General features: G+C 41.1%; 1 protein-coding gene across 2 annotated transcripts in view; it reads right to left on the bottom strand.

The window, feature by feature from the left end:
* Positions 1-22,767, bottom strand: part of GUCY1B1 (guanylate cyclase 1 soluble subunit beta 1) — a 51,032-nt gene that overhangs the window by 26,827 nt on the left and 1,438 nt on the right. For both annotated transcript variants that reach the window (XM_036852943.1, XM_036852945.1), the window contains 2 exons: positions 7,898-7,998; positions 6,242-6,360 (listed from right to left, as the gene is read on the bottom strand). In XM_036852943.1, coding sequence (XP_036708838.1) covers positions 6,242-6,360; positions 7,898-7,998 — 220 coding nt within the window. The remainder of the gene's footprint in view (positions 1-6,241; positions 6,361-7,897; positions 7,999-22,767) is intronic.

Raw genomic sequence — 22,767 nt, 5'->3', positions numbered from 1 at the left:
TACAAGAATTTAGTCATTGAGCCCCTGCAGTTGCTGACCTTCAATACACCCAGGAAAGAATTCAGGGGTGAAAAAAAATGTTAGAACAGGCCCTCAGGTAGTTAGGAAGTTCTGATGAACCTGGATTCTTGCATCTTCCCCCACTCAGAAAAGCACTAAAGCCATTAACTAAGATCCCTGCTCCTGGTGGCCAGCAGACGCCTGGCACCGAGACGTGCGCCTGACTGCACGTACCCTTCACCAACACCACACACACACCGACCTGCCCCTTTCGCCTGCGCCACGGTTTCTCAGAGGCGCCCGAGAGGCCACGTCCCTGGCTACAGCCCTCGGCAAGACAGCGAATCAACTCAACTCATGGCTCTTACATTGTGCCTTTTTTTTTCAGGGAGGCACAGGTTATAGAAATTGGTGTTTGGGATTTTGAGAAAAGCTCTTTTTGAAATTCAAAAGTTAAAAATAAAATGAATGGTGCATTTTTTTCTACGAAACGTTATAAATAATTTAGGGAAATATGAGAATTTCACAGCTGTTCAGGAAAAATCCTATTTCCCGAAACAACACTTTGCACAAACATTTAAGACTTCCAGATCACCATCAACCCCAGACTGCTCCTGGCGGGCTGGCCAAATTACAGCGTGCTCTTTTAGAAGCCAAACCCTGGAGCCGGCACGGATTGAAGAAAATGCCGTTGCAGGCTGAACAAAGGCCCTGGCAGAAGACTCTTAGGTCTACGAACTGGGAAAGTAAGTGAAAATGCCACCAAACCCAAAGTAGTGAAAGAAGCCAGTGTTTCCAGCGAACGATGACGGAATATTTGTTTGCTTATTCCACTGAGATGCCTATGCATATTTAAGCAGGTTCCTAATTTAAATCCTGACTGGTCTCTAAGATTGCAAACTGCTCCTTTATTTTTCACTAGTCAGCTTTCCACGCTCATTTAGGTTTCATTTTACCTCTGTAAAATTACTGGGGAAGTAAAAAAATATATAACATAATAAATAACAAGACACCACTGAAAATGAATCAGTAGCCCTGCTGTGGACTGACTTGGGTTCCAGACCCAGAGGCCGTATACCATCTTATCTCCTCAAACATGGACAACCCAAAGCTCTACTCACCCATCCGTAAATACATGTACACATGTACACACACACACTAACACAGACACAAAAAATAAAAGGAAAAACAACACACAGAGTGCTGTTCCAATTATCCACCGCTGCGTTATCAAAGCACCCCAAACTTATTGGCTTAACACACTAGTATTATTTCTCATGGTGTTGTGGGCTGTCTGGACTCAGGTGGGAAGTCCTCGGGTTGGAGTGAGACGGAGGCTGGGACGGACTCATCGTAACAGCCAAGAACGCAGCCAGCAGCGCTGTCCGAGGGCCTGCACAGGCCCCTCCTGTGGCCCGGGCGTCTCTTTTCACGGGCTGGGTTCCTACAGGGAACATCCCAAGAGCAAATGCTCCCAGATACTCAGATGGGAACTTCGAGAGTTCTTATGAACTAGCCTAGGAAGTATCAGAATGTTACTTCTGCCATGTTCTACTGGTCAAAGAATCACTAAAGCCAACCCAGATCCACGGGAAGGGGGCGCCACCCTTTCATGGGGGAGAGGCACAATCACACTGCAGCAGAGCGTGTGAGATGGGAGATACTAGTGCGGCGATTTGGGGAAAACACAATCTGCAGTAATGCAACAGGACATCAGAAAGTAAAGGGGAGCGTGGATTAGGCTGGGAATACCATCAGATTGGACATTCCTTACCAGCTGTATGTTTTATGGAGCTTTCAAATCCTATCTGTTCTCTGCATTCTTTTAATCAATACACTAGAAGCTTCAGATAGAAATTTACTACAGCAGCAGCATGAAACCACACTTTATTCCTAAGTTATGAATAAGAAAGTGGCAGAATAGAGAAAAAATTCTTGCTGAAATATAGTCTTACCTTTAAGACAATAAATCCAGGTAAAATGTGTAAAATCCAAATATCTAAATCAAAATGTCTTCCTATTCTTGTTTATCTCTTTTTTTCTTCTCTACTTATTATTTTATTTTATTTTATTTTATTGGCCACACCACATGTGGGATCTTAGTTCCCTGACCAGGGATCAAACCCACAGCCCCGGCATTGGGAGCCCAGAGTCTTAACCACTGGACTGCCAGGGAAGTCCCTTGTTTAACTCTTTTTAATAAATCATGTTTTCGGTTACTAAATCAGCAAAAGGATAATAATTAATTGCAAGGACTATCTACTTTTATCAATAGTCCACAAACTGATGGTTTCACAGGACATTTAACAAAAATCAATTCCAAATTGTGTAATGTCTTTGGAAGAATAATGTTTCTAAAAAGTTTCCTCTAAAACCTTTATTTTATTACATTATCCATTTAAGATGTGTAGCTCTTTTCGTGAAAGTGTTGAGGTAGACTAAAAATAGGCATGATGTAAAAATTCTTAAAATGACTTTGAAAATGCAAGGGAGAGTGTGTAAGCAGAGCCGGGAATTTGCTATTGGCAGCAAAGCCTTTCAAAGGAGAACTGCCCATTATTCAAGTTGGTAAATTGTTAAATTGTTTAAGTTCACTAATCAAAGGAAATGACAAAATCCACAAGAGAAACAAACATTTTTCTGGAACTAAACTACTGATACTATCTATACAGCATCTCCTTGAGTATAAAATGTGTATAAAGGAACAGAGGTATTATCTGGATAAAACAGCCTGGGCCAAATAAAAAGTATACACGTAGAACTCAGAATTAACTAATTCTATCATTTGAGGACTCTTTACTGATTGCCTGTTATATGCTGTGCCTGGTACTCAGAAAACTTAAAAATTATTTCAAGAAAAGCAAAAATATGTATATTTAATAGGGAGTCGCTCTTAATAATGTATCCCACTGAGAGGCTGAGAGAGACACCCCCCAAGGAAGCCCTCCTCAGAAGGATGGGAGTGGATGGAGGAGACCAGCCGGACGCGTGGCCAGTGGTCTCCCGCGTTACAATCTCAGTAGCTATTTCATTGTTGCCTGAGCGCCTCAGATGGAAATACTAGGACAAATATTTTAAAAGTTTCAATAGATACAAGTAATGTCACCTGTATGTTAATGAATAAACAGTAATTTGCCACGCCCACATGAAGAAGAAATTGGTCTAGAGTGTGTCTATTCGTCTATATTTCAATCTATAATCAATCTGTAAACAAAGTTATATAGCCTCACTCAAAATGGATTTTTATTATTCTTAATAAAAGAATTAATCTTGAGCTATTGGGTATTTGCTTCCTATTTTTGTATAAACATCAAATATTCATTTTAAAAAAGGTTCTTTCATTCCCAGATAATGTCTGTGATGATACCATCATTAAGAGACTACACACGACCTCTGGCCTCATGGCATTTACATTCCAGCCCCAAACAGGAAATGATCTACGGTGTGAGACCTCCTATGGGTGAGGAAATAGATGTACTGTGAAAACATGAGAAATGTCAGTTCCCTGACTCAAATAGGGTAGAGCCAGGAGAGAGGAGTGGAGCCTTCCTGGAAGAAGTAATTTCTTACTTCAGGATGAAGAGGAGAGGTCCAGGTGAAAAGGAGCAGGAACAGTGTTCCAGACAAAGGGAAGAGCAGGTGCAAAAGCTCAGAGGATGGAGAGAGCAAGTTTTAAAAAAAAAAAAAAAAAAAAAAAACCGTTCTGGAAGAAGTCCTGTTTGGCTGGGCTGGGGGAGAGTAAGAGGAGAGACAGACGGGGATGTGAGTAGTTTCAATTATTTTAATTGCTTTTTACATTTCCAATGAGCAATTGGGAATAACTGAAGGGTTTAAGCAAGTAACTGATGGGAGGAGATTTATCTGCATTTCAGAAAAGTCACTAGTTATAGAATGGAGAGGAGATGGAGGGGTCATGCAGAGAGATGGGGAAACCGATCCGTTCTGTATATAATGGTAGACTGTCCCACGGAAGGGTAGGGAAATGAAGAAAAGTGGTAGGATTCTGAAAATTCAGTACTTATGACATAGAGTCTAAGGATTTAGTGATTGGTTAAAGTCAGGTGGTGAAAGACAAAGAAAGTCTTCTAACTATCCTTAGAATAAGGCCCAGTTTATCTAACTCTTTAAAGTCTACCATGAAGAATGTTTTATTATTTTATGTAATGAAAAATGTCAATTTTTAAATGCGAGCTAGGATCTTAAAACAATTTAAGAAAATCAGTTGCTTTATTTCATAGTCACTTTTACAGAAAAACGGTCCATTTGTTTGTAATTAGCCTACTCATAACACAAATATCTACTTTTAAGAAAAGCAGTATGTTAATGTAGCCAATTTGCCATTAAGATATTTAATTTCAAAACCAGGAAAAAAACAATTCAATCAAAAATAGACAATACTGATGAAAACTTTACAGTATTCTAACTTTCCAGTTTCCTCATTGTTCACACTTGCACCAAAAGAAAAAAAAAAAAAAAAATCGTGTGTAATTTAAAGGTATATTAACTAAAACTGCCTATTGACTTTGAGGAAAACAGACTCAGGACTATTTAAAATAATGCTGCCCAGGGAAAATAAAAGGCATTAACAGCCATTAAGGCAAGTCACAAATATTAGTCGTCATGTAATGTTAAATTTTCTAGTAGCCATGTTTAAAAAAGGAAAAAGAGCCAAGTGAAATTAACATTAATGATACATTTTTATATAACTCAGTATTTCCAAAATTTTATCATTTCACCATGTAATCAACATAAAATAGGTGTGAGCTATTTGCATTCTTTTTGAAGCCTGGTGTGTGTTTTACCCAGAGCACGTTTCACAGGCTGAGCATTCACGTGGAGACCACCCTGCCGGGCAGGGCAGCTCTAGAACAGGAGAAACCGCCAGGAGCTGCCCATCCTCTGCTGTCCCACTACACACTTAGCAGTCGGTCACAATGAGTAAAGGGTAAAAAAAAAAAGTAAACCGTTTGTTGACACAGATGTGGCCCCTGACAATGTTAAAATTAAGGGAGAGGAACTACAACACAAACTTAGCTGAGGTGACAGCAGTCAACAGAAGTATTAAACATGGAAATGTATTCAAAACCCCCAAATCCCAAAATACTTTCACATCTCAAACTTTAATCCATGTAAAGTAATCCATTTAAATACAACCTGTTAAAGGTTAATTTAAATATCTCCTGGCAGCTACTTCATTTGGAAGTGGCAGCTTTTTTGGACACCAGTAGTTTCGTAAATCCATGGCAGGGACCACAAACCAGTTTCCATCTTGATTTAATGCTGTTTTTAGTTTATAAGAAAAATGTCACTATGTAAACCACCAACATTTTGATTAAACACTACAGTTCTTATTTTGGCTGTTAAATCAATAATGCAGCTGGATTGCAAGTAGTTTACATTCCCCCCAAACTGGGCTCCGGTTCAGCTAGTATTGCACTGACATCATTTTCCAGCAAGATCTGGCTGCTTTCAGCTGCCAGTTTAGAAATATCCTTTACAAACAACCACATAACACTCAATGTTAACACATTTCAAGGAGAGGGTCTCACAAATGCCTGTGCTTAAAATAGGACAGTCAATCCCAAAATAGTCTCCCACCTAATGTGTCATTTGCTAGTATAATAAAAAAAAAAAAATAAGGTAATTTTAACAAGAAGACAAAGGCCTTTAACGACATTATTTATCTTTGACTTCACCTGAGACTGACTTTGGAAGATTTCCTATTTTCCTCTCCAGAGTAGATTAACTAATATGTAACCGGGAGCAATGATTCTCAAATTTGTTTTGGTGGCAGGCGCTTTCTCCGAAACAGCGAGCTTCAGGTAGAACATCACAGATACTGATGTACTATTTAATTACGCTATGCAAACTCGGAGTGACTTACAAGTAGAAAATAAGCCCATGTTATATACATAAAACCACAGCTACTAGCACAAAGAACTATTTTTTAAAAGGCAGCTGCACAGATCACAACATGTTGAGTCTTTCAGAGACCACTAGTTTACAACTTGAGTATTCAGCATCAGTACCAAAAATTAAAGAAAAAATATGAAGGAAAAATGCTAAAATGTATTCAAGACCATCCAATAATTATTATTTTACGTGCATTAGGAAAAATGTCACTATGATTCCATTTCAGCAGCTAGACACTCATCCAGCTGGCTGAACAAAAGGATTCTAGAGACTACATTGGAAAATCAAAAACTCAGAACTTTTAGCTCCAGGACCTCAAACTGCTCACCTGCAGAAATTCTCTGACATTAGATCCCAGCACACGCAGGATTGTGTCATAACCAGATTCTTGACAAAAGACGAAAAACATCTTCCCAAACATTTGGAGGATTTCTCCAGCATTGAGATCTAGTTTATAGATTTGAGAGGCAACAGAAAGAAAATATATTAGAGATGGAAAACTGTTAGTGGGAGGAATGAAGACAAGTGCATAATAAAAAATGTTAAATATCCTCAATTTCTGTGCAGAGTGAACAGATCACAGGAAAAACATCTGGCCAGGAAAATACAATGAAATCTGAGAAGACAGCATATTGACGTGTTAACAGGGTAAGTTGGTACTTAAAGCAAAGCAGTTTCTCAGCTTGCATGACAAAATTTTGAGCTTTTTTAAACTTATACTTAAGGTATAACCTACTTTTTCCAAAAAATACAGAAGGATCTTGAAAATCATCAAGAATGCACATGATAATATTGTGGTGCACCATTATTTTTCTTTATATAAATATGCATATTTAATAACTCGGTTGCATAGAGTATGTACCCTAAGATCCTGCGTTTTTCTTAATATTCAATTATTAATACTTCCTAAAATTTAAAATTTTTTCTTAATATCAATTTTAATCACTATTTTAACCAACACAGATATGCAACAATTTATTTCACCAATGCCCGCTTGTTCAAAATGTAGGCTTTTCCAATTTTTGATAATGTAAGTAACTCTGAAATGAAAACACCCATAAATCTTAATGTTAATAAATCTAATCATTTCTTTAAAAAAAATTTCTAAAGGATTTGAACATTTTTTTAAAAGATTTTGACTGATGACGCAAAATTATTCTCCAAAAACTCTTATCTTACCATCAGATTTTAAATGTGTACAATTTCCCCTTTAACTCTACCCTTGACTACACTAGATATTTAATTTTTTTTACTTACCAAATTTGTATAAAAATTATTTCACATTTGTGTCAATTTTGATTACCAATGAGGCAAGATACTTTTCTTATTATTATTAACAATTTACCATGCTTTTTTCTGGTAATTCTTGTACCCTGCAAAAGGTAGCACTTGCTCTTCTAGCTATACTTGACAAAGCTAAAAAGCATACATCTAGTCTGTCCAACCTGTAGCCTAGCTGTAAATTAAGTACCATGAAGATGTGAGATACTACTCTGAGAACAACATTTTTCCCATGAAGTTTTTTTTCTTTTGGACTTTGCCTTCCTTGCATGAGTTTTGTCTAATGCAGACCTCAGTTTCTTGTTTCTTTTACCAATACCTAATAAAACCTGTGATTACAAAAGAGATTTGGAGGTAATATTTTCTGCATTCTACACTTCTGTAATTACTGTGCTGTTGACATGGCAACATTAAATTATTATCGCGTTATGAACTTATTACATTAAGTATCAATACTTTTTTTTCCTTCCTCAACACATGGCTCTTTGTGGGGAGGGCCAGAGAGCTCCTCTCTTCTCTAAAGAGTCTGTGAAAAGAGTAGTGGGACTCAGTGTGGCCTGAGGCTAACATTACACGTGCCTGTGCCCCGGGCGGGGCTGGGCAGCACACGCCCTGCGCAGCTCACACCGCGACCTCGGGCCACGCGTGCCTCTGGACGTCTACGGTGGCTTCAACCAAAGAAGGAGAGTCACATGTAACTCACTGAGGACTTTGCTTGCGGCAGCAACCAGATCATACGTTTTAGAATCTTCGTATATTATTCGGACAAGAAACTGCCCTTCTTCATCCAACTGTGCCTCTCTCCTAGAAAACAAAAACAAGACAGACAAATAAAAGAACAGCTACAATGACCATATAAGAAATGGCTGCATATCTGGAACAGAATTTACTTTTGGCAAGTTTGGTGAAATCAGTGACAGGTACCTAAAAGTCTAGTGATTACAAAGATCTTATTTCACATCCCCCTCCCCAAATTAAAAATGATATATTTAAGTATGTTTTAACAAGATTAACATTTGTATAGTACTCTAATGCCCAATACTATACCTGATATTAAATAGAATCACGAAATAACTTTTGGTTAAATTAATGGGCAGCAAATATGTGTTGAGTCCCTCTATGTGCCAGGCACAGTTAGAGGCACTAGGGATACAGCCTTTAGTAGGAGAGAGTACCAACCTCTTGGAACAAATGTATTCTAGGAGGGGAGACAGAAGAGGCATAAAACTAAGATATAACTAAGATATATATATATATATATACACACACACACACATATATATATATAATAATGGCAAGTAGTTTGGAGAAAAATAAAGCTGGGCAAGGGGGTAAGGGACTCAAGTACGACAGACGGAAGCATCACTGAGAAGCCGGCAATGGAGTCAAGCGTGAAGCCTCTCTGCAGGGAGCCCTGAGCAGCCTGGGAGCCCCGGACGGGGGAAGAGTAGGTGCAAAGCGCTGGCGGGGGCCGTCCAGGGCATTGGAGGAGCGGCCGAAGCTTCAGTGAGGGGACGGATCCTGAGGCTGCACTGAGCGTGGATGGAAGGCATACAGGACTCAGAAAGGTCACAGCAAGGACAGAGCAATGTCACAGCAAGGTCAGAGCAATGTCACAGCAAGGACACAGCAATGTCACAGCAAGGACACACCAATGTCACAGCAAGGTCAGAGCAATATCACAGCAAGGACAGAGCAATGTCACAGCAAGGACACAGCAATGTCACAGCAAGGACAGAGCAAAGTCACAGCAAGGACAGAGCAATGTCACAGCAAGGACAGAGCAATGTCACAGCAAGGTCAGAGCAATGTCACAGCAAGGACACAGCAATGTCACAGCAAGGACACAGCAAAGTCACAGCAAGGACACAGCAATGTCACAGCAAGGACACAGCAATGTCACAGCAAGGTCAGAGCAATGTCACAGCAAGGTCACAGCAAGGACAGAGCAATGTCACAGCAAGGACAGAGCAATGTCACAGCAAGGACACAGCAATGTCACAGCAAGGACACAGCAAAGTCACAGCAAGGAGAGCAGGTTAGAGGCCACCGGGACATTCAGGCGAGAAAGGCCCGTGACCTGAGTCGGGGTGAAAGCAGTGGAGGGAGGGAAGTGGCCCAGATCCCGGTGTACATGAAGGTTCCACATGGCTCGCTGATGAAATGGATGCAGGACGTGAGAGAAGGGAAGGACACAAGGATGACACTGCGGTTTTGGCCGGAGCAGCTGGAAGGACGTTGTCACCAGGAGCTGAACTGGGACAGACGGCTGGCCGTGGACCGAGGGGTAAGGCCCAGAGCTCCGTATTAAACACGTGAAGCTTGCGGTGCCCGGTGCACAGGTAACGTCTTCCAGCACATCCTCAGCGTATCAAGTGCAGTGACTCAAAATAGACGCAGGATTAGTGACAGGAAATCGCAGTTATCAGTTAAATAGCTGTCATGGTTATGTATTTACTTTGATGGGATTTAGATTGTTTTCCTCAAACTAGTGTCTAAACGGGAGGAGAAGTCCATCGTTCCAAACACTGCCTGCCCTGGAAGAGCACAGCCGAGGTCCCAGGCACCTTGTCCACGTGAGATGCACAAACACAGGCAGCTCAGGGAGGACATAACTGGGTGAAGTTTCACCACAGGGGGTGGGAGAGCTCCTCCTCACCGCCTGGCAGCCTCCTGCCTCCTCTCCCTCGGAAGCGGGGCCGTCACAGGGGCTGCCCGTGGCTGTGACACCAGTGTCTGCTCCAAATGGCAGCACAGCTTGGGTCCAGGGAGGACAGACATTTCTTCAAACACCCTGTGTTCTTCGGAGCAGTCCATTTATTTGCCTGCAGTTACACGTAACAGTGCATGTGGCGGGAAAGCATGACTTTGGTGGGCACGAAGACGTGAACTTCAGAGCCCAGGATTTCCTGGTCGAATGAACTTGGACAAATCACATAAGCATGTAAGCATTAAAACCCCTCTCTCTCGGGGGAAAGAAGGATTGGGAGTTTGGGGTTAGCAGGTGTAAACTATTATATACAGAATGAATAACCACCAAGGTCCTACTGTAGAGCACAGGGAACTATATTCAATATCCTGTGATAAACCATCATGGGAAAGAATATGAAAAAGAATGCATATATGTGTATAACTGAATCTCTTCGCTATACAGCAGAAATTAACATTGTAAATCAACTATACTTCAATAAAAAATTTTTTTAAAACCCTCTCTTCTAAAATGGGAGCAATAATATAACCCACCTTGCACAGCTGTAGTGAGAGAAAGTGCAAAAGTGTGTTCTAAGCTGCTGAAGCAGTTTATGTACATAACTGGTGACCGCAGTGCTTGCCACGTCTATATATTCAAAAAAAATCAAAGAGCTGCATACAAGCTGTGGAACCCTCCCTTGGCTGAACATACGCTGCTGTTAAATGAAAGGAACACATCTTCAAAACTTCAAGTCTTTTTCATACCGAAAGTCAGTGAAATATCCCCAAATTATGAAAACAGAATGTAAAAACACTGACTTATCTTTTGATAAATGTTATTGTGTAACTTACACATTCTAATTTCTAACTGTATAAAAATATAAAGTATATGAAATGAAAAACTTAAAAAAATCCTCCACTATCCTGAGACAACCACCGCTGGTATTATATTCAGGTTCCTTATGCTTGAAAATAACTGCGTGTATAACACACACCAGATCATAATGCTTTAAAACCTCCTTTAGTGACTCAACTGTTTGATGGACATCTTTTCATGTCAATAAATATACCTTTCTATACCTTGACTACATAAAATTGCATTGGTTAGGCACACTGAAGTTTTAGTAGATATTAAATTCCTTTTATTTTTTCACAAGTCCAAACAAAATGTTGTGATGAACATCTTTGTAGCAGTATTTGTATTTCTATGTAAAAATTCTAGATTTAGAATTAAATTAAATTCTAATTTATTCTAGAATAAATTCCTAGAGAAGAAATTGCTGATTTGCAGGATATGGAGAGTCTAATTTTTCTCATTTTGTCACTAACATTTTATTATGAAACAGCACTGGTCTACCGATTGGAATTTTGAAGCCTCTGATTTAGGGCATTCTAATAAAATATAAATAAATTTTAATTAAATATATAATAAAGGACAAATTAACTCATGCTCTCACTATGCCCTATTCTTTTTCTTCCAACTGAGATAAATCAAATGACATAAGTTTTTGTAATGAACTCAGTTTCTCAGAAACAGTCACCAATTCATAACCGTTAAACAGAATACAAAGTTCTTCTGCACAAAATAGAGAAATGGCCATTTCCCTAGAAATCCCCTAACCATGAGTCAATGCATTCCCTCTTTTCTTTCTCTTGCTGTAATAAAATAAGCGCCTTTATCTTTTAAGCTTTATTTCCTGGAATAATCAGCCCAACATGCTCCCCGGAGGGAGGCTAAGATATAAATTAAACAGCAGTACATGAAAGGAAATAATCGTCTTCTCAAAAATCTCACACTGAATTCCAATAAATTATTCAAAATGCTTAGAATTCCTTATTTACATTTGTCTTAGAAATCTTTGGGAACTCTGGGTCACCCTTTGGGTCCTTTTCCCCCTGGGGGACGAGTCTTGCCACAAATAACTGAACCCCTATTATGCTCCAAGCACTTTTCTGAGCAGTTTTAATAGATGAATGAACGAAACAGATGAAGATTCCTGCCTTCAAAGAGCTTTACATTTTAGCAGATGGAAACAAACAACAAGCATGTATCATTATATTCATGTATTATCATATTTATATATTATTATGTTTACATAATATATATGCACATTTTATAATTTATTACGAGGTGATAAATGCTACAAAAGAGAGGAGATCAGGATAAATGAAGGAGGAGGGGCAGGATGCAAGGTTAAGCAGTGACCACAGAGGCTTCCTGAAGCTATGTCTCAGCAAAGGGTCCAGAGGCAACACTTACGTCTGGGACCTCATCTCTCTGGACCCAACACACGTCTTTCTGCAGCCCATTCTTCAGATTCTTCCCTTTTCGGGGTAAAAGCTAACTGGAGATATTGCAAACACTTTACTGACAACTGGTCTGCTCCATTACACTGAACAGGAGAATTTACAGAGCCAAAGCAGCCATACCCAAAAAATTAATTTCTGGCAATATGGCCATTGAAGCCAGTAGACATTTTGAGTGAATGTCTCTCAATTCTCAACACTGCTTTTCTTCTAACTTTGAGGTAAACAGGTTCGTTCAGACTCCTTGCTGGCAAATGTTTTGGCCTCCAGAGAGCACAGACGTGATAATAATCTCTCAGCTCTACCTGTTCTTTGAGGGAAGAAAATGTTTTTTCACCAGCTACCTGAGATCACAGACGGTGACCAACAAATGAAAGAAAGGTTGGGAAGTAAGCTGCTATTCAGGTCACAGAAACACCGCGCATAACTCAGGTAACGTCACCTTACAATTCTCTATCCCTCACTTTGTCACCCCATAACTTTCAAGGTTTTTTTTCCTCCTTAAAAGCAAAGTAAAGGATGGCTCAAATATATACACACAACATTTCTAACAATATTTGATTTATCTTCTTGATATGTAGAATTCCTTTTGTGCTTAAATTATCCAAATTCAGCCATGCACATTGACCAAATTTTCTAGACTCATTCATTATTCAGAATATATTTTTGGGCATCAATTTTGTTTAGAATGTTGCGTTACACAAGACAATTATATAATTTCCCGTTATATAAATTACATGCGGTTTACATGTGAGGAAAACACAGGCTTCTCTGAGAAACATGATTGAAAATTTTCCCCAAAATGAAACACTTTGGACATGTTTTTTTTTTTCCCAATAATTTTTAGCTGACAAAAAAGACCATATCAAGCCAAAGGCAAACTGGATTAAAATGTATTCAACGCTGTTCATGCATCAAACGGCAACCGACGAAACACTATCACCAAGTATCTTGGTGTGTGTGATTACACTCTGTTGTTTCCCATCATGACTGTAACAAGCCCCGGATAAACCCAGACGACCAGTCTCCCACTGTTTCCAAATAGTGTGACTGACGTAGTTTGTGTCATCTTTCCCTGTACACTTAATAACTGTGTTTGGGGTTAAGTATTAGATCTTTCTACTTGCTGCATTACTCCCTGAAAGAGGTCAGCAGACAGTAATAAATATTTAGAGACGGTTTAGTTCTAAGTTTGCCTAAGTGAGGTGGGGTGAGGTAAAAAGGCAATTTCTTTGACCACCGAGTAAACCCAGATGGAAAGATGCTCAACTGGTTTCATCCCAGGTCACCGTCTTCCCTTGCACATCACGGAGAGGAAGGACCCCACACGCACCGCCCCGAGGACGGGTGCGCCCACCTCTCACAGGCAGAACCGCGCTACCTGGGGCCGTGCTGGTGGCAGAAGAATCTAGGGAGAAGGCCTCCCACATTCAATGTCCCGAACATCTAACCGACAGTAGTCAGTAGCTGAAGAAGACGAAGGCGGAGGACAAGGAAACGGCGAGTGGAAGAAGCGGGGACAGTGCGGGGAGAGGTTTCCACTCAGCATCCAAACAATTAAAGCAAAGTTGCACTTAGTGTGTTGCTTAGCTGATAGAATTTATTACTTCAGCTAGCCAAACCCAAACAAGTTCCACCTCTCCCAAGAGCTTTAAAAATAAAGTTCTAACTTTCACCTGGAAACAAAACAAGAAATAACTCTATTCTATATATTTGTAGCCATGAGAAGTATTTGAAAATTGAGTCTGTATACGTGAAAAATGTTCCCAGTAGCAAGCAGTTAATTTCCTACTTACTTTTAGAGATGGCTATTCGTTGGAATTTAAACTGATCATTTATTTACACAAATTACCTTTCCCAAAAGGGTCGCAGATATTTTTATTATGGTGGGGTTTTATGGTTTTGTTTTTTTAATCACTGGTGCCTAACCCAGATGCCTGGATTAGAGCATGCACTCTGTGAATGTGTGCATGTTTGAAAAGAAGTGAATGAATTAATTAAATACATTTCCCTCCACGTGTTTCCAAACTCCCTACCAAAAATCAAACAATCACACGTTACTGGCAGAAGTTCAGAGTTTGTTTTCAAACTTGGGAATTTTTTTATGATTTATTTTTTAAAGTTGTCAGAAATATCCAGGCAGCATTTCTCGTAACTCCATACCTAAGGAGATATTCCCTACCTTCAAAATGTGAATGTATAAAACTGAATGCATATTCTGACACTGAGCTCCTGCTATTATACACCTTTCAAGGAAGTTTAGGATACTACAGAGACTGCTGGCTAGTAGGTAAAGAAGCTTCCCAGGGAGGTATGAAAACGGGAATTCTTAGGTGGGACAGGCTGAATACAGGAGTCTCAAAATAAGGTCTGGTCTCAGGCAGAAAAGATCAACACACGTCAAACGATCAACCTGACCAACGACAGCTCCCAGGGGTACCGATCCTGTAAAAACCATTATCCCAGCACACGCTGTATTACAGACAGTATGCAGGTATCGTCGTGACGACAAATCCTAGGATGGTCCATTTTAGTGACAGGTAAGGACGTTCAGGGCTGGCTTGTGTCCATCTGGTATTAAAATTAAAACCTCCCACCATAATACAAGGCAATTGCGATGTATGACACCTAAAAATTAAAACTTTACACTCCTTCATCTGGAGTGGCTGTGAAGCATTAACTACCTCTCAGTTTTCCACAGCACAACCCGACGATTCCCAAACAGTCTGAGTCCCCGAAGGAGAGACTAGTTTGGGGGGTTGGGAGGAGACAGGCCTCCTGCTCGGGCCCCCTTCCAGTTGGTGGCGGTCAGTCCTCTCAAGCCAGCGTCTTCACTCATCCAAGCCCTAGAAACGGTGACCGTCACGTTCTCACAAGTGACATGGATTTAGGCAAAGGACCACTCTGCATACATAACGGTATTTTTCTTCTGACTGTGTCCAGCTTGCCACGAGACAGCCTCATGAGTAAACTGCCCCAGTTCCGGAAACACAATCACAAACACTTCAAAGGCGCACTTGGCGGCAGCTCCATCAGACAAACGAGTCCCTCAGCCCTGTGCGTCCTTTACCCTGAACTCGGCCCAGAGCGCTTCCAAAACTACACGAACTGCTCAGGATTTCCGAGGCTCTGATTTCCTTTAGTAGCGGTCCCGTTCCTGAATAAAACCACCTGTAAAAATGTAACAGCCACAAGCACCTGGCAAGTGCGTGAAAAGTACAGGAAAACAGAAACAAAGACGGTAGTAGTAACACACATATATGTTGCCCATTTCCGTGCTAAATTGCCTTTGGAAAATCGGAAAGGAGAAGCTCCTTAAGTCCTTGTTTGGGGAAAGCACATAATATGGTCATTACAAGCCTATCTGGGTCCAGATCTCTGCTCTGATGATTAACAAATGAGTGGCTTGAGGCAGGAGTGTAAAGCCCTGAAGACTCAGTTCCCTTATTTATGAACTAAGAATAATGAACGAATCTATCTTCTGTGGTGGGTGTGAGGATTAGGTGAGTTAACAAGTACAAAGCTTTTAGGACCACTACTGCGGAACACATGTAAGTGTCCAACACGTATGAGCAGCTACATTCAACACTGAAGGCCCTGGCGAGCATTCTCACCTGGTTTTTAAATTTAACTTCAGCATCACAAACGTCTACTTACAGTCTACGATACTGACTTTAAACAGCATCTTTGAGACACTTGCTAAAGGATTCAATCTTGCCCTGAATCCAACCCAGTAAGTGTCTTGGGGTTTATGAAATTGGTAATCCAACAGCAGTGTTCTTAGTCCTTTTATTATATCCATGTGTGAACGCTGACCCTCCCAAAAAGAGACGTTATAATTTACTGCTACATCTTCTGCCTTTGTTAATAGCAGAAATGCCCATTTCAACGGAGCTTATATTTTATTAAACAGTAGTTGAAGATGTCACCATTCTGGCATAATAAATCCTGGTTACAGAAATAAAATATTAAGTGTGATGAATATGCACGTGCTCTATTCTCTGGAAATTAAAAAATAAAAGATAATTCATATACATATTATAGATAGATAGATCCAGAGAGAAAGAAGGCTTCTGATAGTTATAGATGCTAGACTTTAGTGAGATAAGACAGCTATTCATCAGATACTACTACAATTAAGTATTATAAACTTGTGCATGGGCTATGAAGGAAAAGTACAGCTGTGGAGGTGAAAGAAGTCTTCCCTTAAGAAGTAAGATTTGTCTTGCCATCTCAAAGCTGGGAAGTACTTCCATGTGCAGGACGGAGCGGGGCGTGCGGAGAGAGACCCTACTGACCACAGGCGTCCCCCTCCTGGACGGGAAAGGCCAGCCTGGCTGAGGAACTGACCCCCGGCCCATGCGGGTGCTGAGAGCAAGCGGGCCGTGGGGACTGAAAGGTCCCACGTTTGGGTGATCTGAAGACTGACCACCAAGACTTTCAACAGAGGAATAACGTAGTATTTCAGGACTCAGCAACAAAGGGAGGGATTTCCCTGGGGGCGCAGTGGGTAAGACTCCGCGCTCCAACGCAGGGGGCCCGGGTTCCATCCCGGGTCAGGGAACTAGATGCCACACGCACGCCGCAACTAAGAGCCCGCATGCCGCAACTAAGACCTGGCGCAGCCAAATAAATAAATAAGTAAATAATTTAAAAAACAACAACAAAGGGCAGTACATCAGGATACCCAACACAACCAAAGGCCGCGAATACAACAAGAAGGAACAATACATACATCAGAACGTCTCCCTTCTACCTGGAGTAGACACCTCTCACCTCAGTGTCACTGCAGAAAAAGCTGCTTCTCTTGGCCGGACATAAACTGAGAAACCGCCCCCCACCCTCCCCACCCCCGTTTCCTCTTTAATGAACAGAGAGGCAAAGCGGTGATGGAAAAGCCTCCAGGCCCCACGTCCTGGCAGGTGTCAGCCTCCAAGCCGGGCCGATTCTAGAGTTTTCCTTAGGTGTGTTTTCCTGGTGATGTCTGCACAGTATTGACTCCCGCTTATCACTTTCCAACACACTGATGAGAAACGTTTGCTAGCTTCTCACTCTGGAGAGAGGTGAGGGTGGGAAGGACAGCGCTCGTGGCTACCAGGACCAATGTCTAGTCAACGTTCGCCGAAAGCAGGTCTGGGAATGAGGGTAGAGAAGACAGATCCTCTGGTTTCTCCTCTGGGGCTCACTGTAATGGACAAAGCTCCTCCTCTGACACCTTATTAAGTAACATGCGTCTATGATTTTCTTATTTCACAAAGATGATCAAATGCAAGGAAAACGAAGACCCAGCTTGATGTCTGGGGGATACTTCAGACCCTCAAGGAGAAGCCCTGAGATGAGGGTGTGAGCCGGCTGACCGCCCAGGCTCCTGACTGCTCATAACACGGTCCGGGTTCTGGGTGAGCCCGGGCCCCTGGGGGGGTCACGAGACGGGGTTTGCACTGGGCATCAAGTTCCACGGGCACAGGCGGCTTCAAGCACACCCACTGGGCCCCCTCCTTCTTTCCGGCTAACCGTCAGGTCCTTCTACAGAAGAAGGTCCTGGTCTTTTAAACAATTATCTAGTTTACCTATTTTTTTAATTTATGCATTCATTTGTTTATTTGTACTGAGGAAGTTTCTGGGTATGAAACTTAATACGGTTTCACATTTGTACAGTATGTAACTACATTAGCTCCTATTTTTAACTTAAAAGGAGCAGTTGGGCTTCCCTGGTGGCGCAGTGGTTAAGAATCCACCTGCCAATGCAGGGGACACGGGTTCGAGCCCTGGTCCGGGAAGATCCCACATGCCGCGGAGCAACTAAGCCCGTGCGCCACAACTACTGAGCCTGCGCTCTAGAGCCCGCGAGCCACAACTACTGAGCCCGTGTGCCACAACTACTGAAGCCAATGCTCCGTGCTCCACAACGAGAAGCCACCGCAATGAGAAGCCCGTGCACCACAACGAAGAGTAGCCCCCGCTCGCCGCAACTAGAGAAAAAGCCCGCATGCAACAACAAAGACCAAACGCAGCCAAAAATAAATAAATATAAGTTAAAAAAAAAAGAGCAGTAAACCTGCCATCGGAAGAGCAGAGCTGGAGCGCTGAGTCTTCAGCTTCCTGATATCATTTAACCTCTTACAGACTCAACTTCATCATTAAAAAAAAAGCCCTGAGCCCACTTATATGTGGAAACTAAAACACAAACTCAGAGAAATGGAGTAAAGTGGTTAGCAGGGGTTGGGAGGAGGGAAAACAGGGTGGCATTGCTCAGAGGGTACAGACAACCAGCTACAAGACGAACAAGTCTGGGGATCAGCAGTGCGGCATGGCGACTGTAGCTGATCCTGTATCACACGCTCAAATGCTGCTAAGAGAGGAGGTCTAGGGACTTCCCTGGCCGTCCAGTGGTTAATACTCTGCACTCCCAATGCAGGGGGCACGGGTTCAATCCCTGGTCGGGGAACTAAGTTTCCCACATGCCACGAGTGTGGCCTAAAACAAAATTTTAAAATAAGTAAAAAATAAAGGAGTAGCTACAATGAGCATATTTAAAAAGAGAGAGAGAGAGAGAGTAGGTCAAACTTTCTCATCACAAAAAAAAGTAACTGTGTGACAGGATGGAGGAGATTAGCTAATACTACAGTGGGAATCATTCTGCAATTTACAAGTATATCTAACCCATACATCACACACCTTAAACTTACACAATGTTATGAGCCAATTACATCTCAATAAAGCTGGGGAAAAAATTGAGGTAGAAAGGCCTTTCTTATTTCAAATGGGTATTGTGGCACTCATGTGAAATTAGAGAGGAAAGGACTTTGGAAATTTTAAACAGCTTTTATAATAAAAAGTACTGTTAATATTTTAAAACCTACTTGAGCAAGAATATAGGAAGGTATAGAAATTTAATTATATCGCCTCAGGAATAGGAAAATCTGATTAAAACATGGCGAAATGTGGTCCCCTATTTGGTTTTAATTTGTTTTGACAAAATGAATATTAAGAGCATATGGAAGCAACCTAAGTGTCCATTAACAGAGGAATGGATAAAGAAGATACGGTAGATATAAACAATGGAATATTACTCAGCCGTGAAAAAGAATGGAATACTGCCATTTGCAACAACATGGATGGACCTGACGGGTATTACGCTTAGTGAAATAATTCACTACAGAAAATGAAAGACAAATACTGTATGTTATCACTTATATATGGGATCTAAAAAATGAAACAAACTAATTAATGTTTTTTAAAAAGAGCATATGCTGCATCTTCAAAAAAACAAACAGGAATTGGAGGAGGGGAGGCTAGAAGAATACAATGTAGGATGGATTCCAAAGTAGAGCTTGAGCAGAAAAAGAGCATCGTGAAAGGAAGTCTTCCTGTAATGTGCAGAAGGGGGAGAAGTGGGATGGGTCAGACGCAGAGAACCTGCTGGGGGCCGTCAGAGTAAGAAGGGAAGGTGCTCAGAGCCGGGAAGGAAGAACCTGAGCATCTCAGGGGCACCTCGCAGGCGAAGGACAGGTACCGGCTGCACGGCGTGGAGAAAGTAGCAAAGGGAGTGAAATGACCAGAAGTCACTACCTGTCCTAGAGTGATGAGTGCACACTTAGAGGGATGTGGCATGCGGATTCAACGGATCACTCTTATGTAGGCGGAGCTGCGGAAGGGACGAGCTGAAGAACTCTGGCTCTAGAGTGAAAATTGTTAACAGCGACCATTTATCTAACAGTTATTTATCAAGACCTGTGCTGAGCACTTTACAGGCATCATTCAACATATGACAACCCTATGAAGTAGTTATTACGTTTCCTTATAGAGCTGAGTCTTGGAAAGTTTAGGCAACTGGGAAAGTCACATAACTAGCTTACAGCCATGCATTTGCGTATATGAACTATAATGATTAATTCGTGATTAGCAAATTCAAGTAGATGCATTAATTTCAAAACTGGAAGATCAGAATATGCTATCCAACAGCCAAATGCTTCCACGTTTGAGTTACAGGCAGAAAAATCAAGACATAATAAGATTAGAAATATCCTGAAAGCAAGGATTATGTCACACACTTTTCCATCCTCATTGCCCGAACACTAGACTGTGCTCCTTAAAAATAAGCTTAACTAGAGAATGAAAGTAGGTTTGAATCACTGAATGAAAAAGTACGCTGCCCTGCTACAGATAAATCTCACAACACATGCCAAACATGTCTGCGTTCTTTACACAGGGAAGTAATCATCTTCCTGGCGGCCTTCTAAAGGAGCATACTCCAATATTTATCAACTAACAGTGTCATTACTTCACTTCCAAATCACGTACCAAGATTCTGGACCCAGTAATTTGATGCAACGTTAGCGTAGCCAGGGCCGATGGGAGGGTGACAGAGATGGTTATTAAATCAAGTATTTAGGTGCTTTTCTAATATGTGTATCCTGACTTGATGTTTTTCCTGAAATGGCGATTGATATTTCTCATCCCTTAGGACCCATGGCTTCCAGAAAAGGCCATCTCAAAACTGAAAGGAACCCAACAAAACAAGATCTGAGGTAGATTCAGAGGTCTCTTTGACTTTTTTACATGTATTTATGGTCTAGATCAGAGGGGCAAACTACAGTCTCTGGGTCAAATCTCACCCACCACTGGTTTCCGCTGTTTGGGGATCTAAGAATGGCTTTTACATTTTTTAAGTGGTTACACTTCAATGGTTATACACGTATGCATAATATCATCAATATTGACTCGTGGCCTGCAGCACGTAAAATATTTACTATTCAGCCCTTTAAGGGAAAGTTTGCTGACCCTCAGTTTCGACAATTTTTCATTTTCTTACAAAGAGGAATTTAAATAAAACTGTTGTGAAATGGTTATATTGTTGGTAATAGTGTGCGTGGATGCGGAGTTTACAGTGAAGCATTTCTGGCTCTAACCCACTTAGAATTTTCTGTCTGGAATCTGTTACTTAGGATTTTACTTGTCCTTAAATGTTTGGCATACTTTCTGAAGGAGGAAGGATGGCTACTTCCTCCTAAACCAAAGAAGTCTTATACGAAATTTTATAAACATCAATTTAGACAGTTTCTCACAGAGCAAAAAGGAAGCTAGACGAGTCTGGAATTTACTGAGACAAAAAAGTTTTTTTTCATATATTCCTTTTCCATAAAAAGGTAAGCCTGAAAGTATCTTGGACCAGTGACTGCAGCAACCCTCCCTGGAGCAGACGGTGAGGTCAGAGGAGGACTCAGACTCTCCCAGGGAGCATTTTAAACTTAAACCATGCCAACCTCCCCCGTCCTGCCCCCACACAGTGAGCACCTCTGTGGAGCTAAGTAAGTACTCTTCCCGGCAGCACACAGTGACCCCTCAGGGGTCCTCACAGCGAGCCGCTCTAAGGTCCTCCACGCAGAAAGCTCAGCAAGGTTCTCTGTCCAGATACTAAACCGCATCCAAGACAAGATGGGCTCCACCAAGAGGGATGCTGAGACAAAAGAGAATCAAACTTAACACCCGGACTGCCAACACTAGTATAACTAACAGCATTTCTCTTGCAGGGGCACACAATCCTTGAGGTCATTTTGTAGGAAAAAGATCCATATGATTTGCTTCACTTTACCAGAAAAAAAAAAAATGTTTTGTATGACTTAAATTATTAGCACTTAAACAGATGAAGGATACTGCTTGATGCTACTTAAAAATAAATTCATGAGTTAGACGATATTGATGTTTAATTGAAAATTAATACTTTTTTTTAAAGGAAAATGCAACAATATTCTTAGCATGATTTGGCAAAGTTCTCACATCGAGGGGATTTGTAAATTTTTAGATATTTTTGACCTTCTCTGTGGAAAATACGGCCAACGTAAACAAATCACTCGATACTTCAATTTTTAAATTTCCAACACATTTCCCTATGAGGTATTACTTTTCATTTCTGTATTTGACAGTGATTGAAACTGATAATGGGTAAGACACACGTTCTAAATCCAATAAACATACATAAGACTGTTTCACCACAACAGCCATCCTATGCTCTCAAAATTCTAAACATATTCACTGCCATCGCATATCCACCGGGAAATATGGGGATTTCTAGCTTACGGATGAGACATTACCATGTGGGAGATACACATGGCGCTTTCATACATTCACAGAGAAAGCGGCTTAAAAACAATCCTACACTGAGGTTACACTGTTTAACATCTTACTCTTGATGCCTGCCTTCTCTATAACTCTGTCTACCAAGAAACAAAAATTATGAAGCTATTAATAAGGTGGATAGAAAGTTCAAATCCCAAAGTAAGCTTTAGGGCCTCGATTCTCATTTGCTTGAACCACATAACTCTCAAATCCCCACTTCTCTTTATAGTATATAGATGTGCTCCGTGGGCAACCTAAGTGGCTTATGGAACCTGAAACAATGCTCAAGGGTACAGACCCGAGGTGGGGGGAAGTTGCATTCTACTGCTTAATATTTAATCCTGGGCATTTCCACGGAAACAGATCTGTAGAAGAAATCATTAACTGCACGATAGAGCCTGTTAGCATTCACTGCCACTAACTGTCATACATCTAGGAGCAAACAGCATAAGGCAT

Source organism: Balaenoptera musculus, chromosome 5 (genome assembly GCF_009873245.2).
Source record: "Balaenoptera musculus isolate JJ_BM4_2016_0621 chromosome 5, mBalMus1.pri.v3, whole genome shotgun sequence".
NCBI lineage: Eukaryota > Metazoa > Chordata > Mammalia > Artiodactyla > Balaenopteridae > Balaenoptera > Balaenoptera musculus.
The sequence above is the reverse complement of the archived record's forward strand: the minus strand, read 5'-3'. Positions and strand labels throughout refer to the sequence as shown.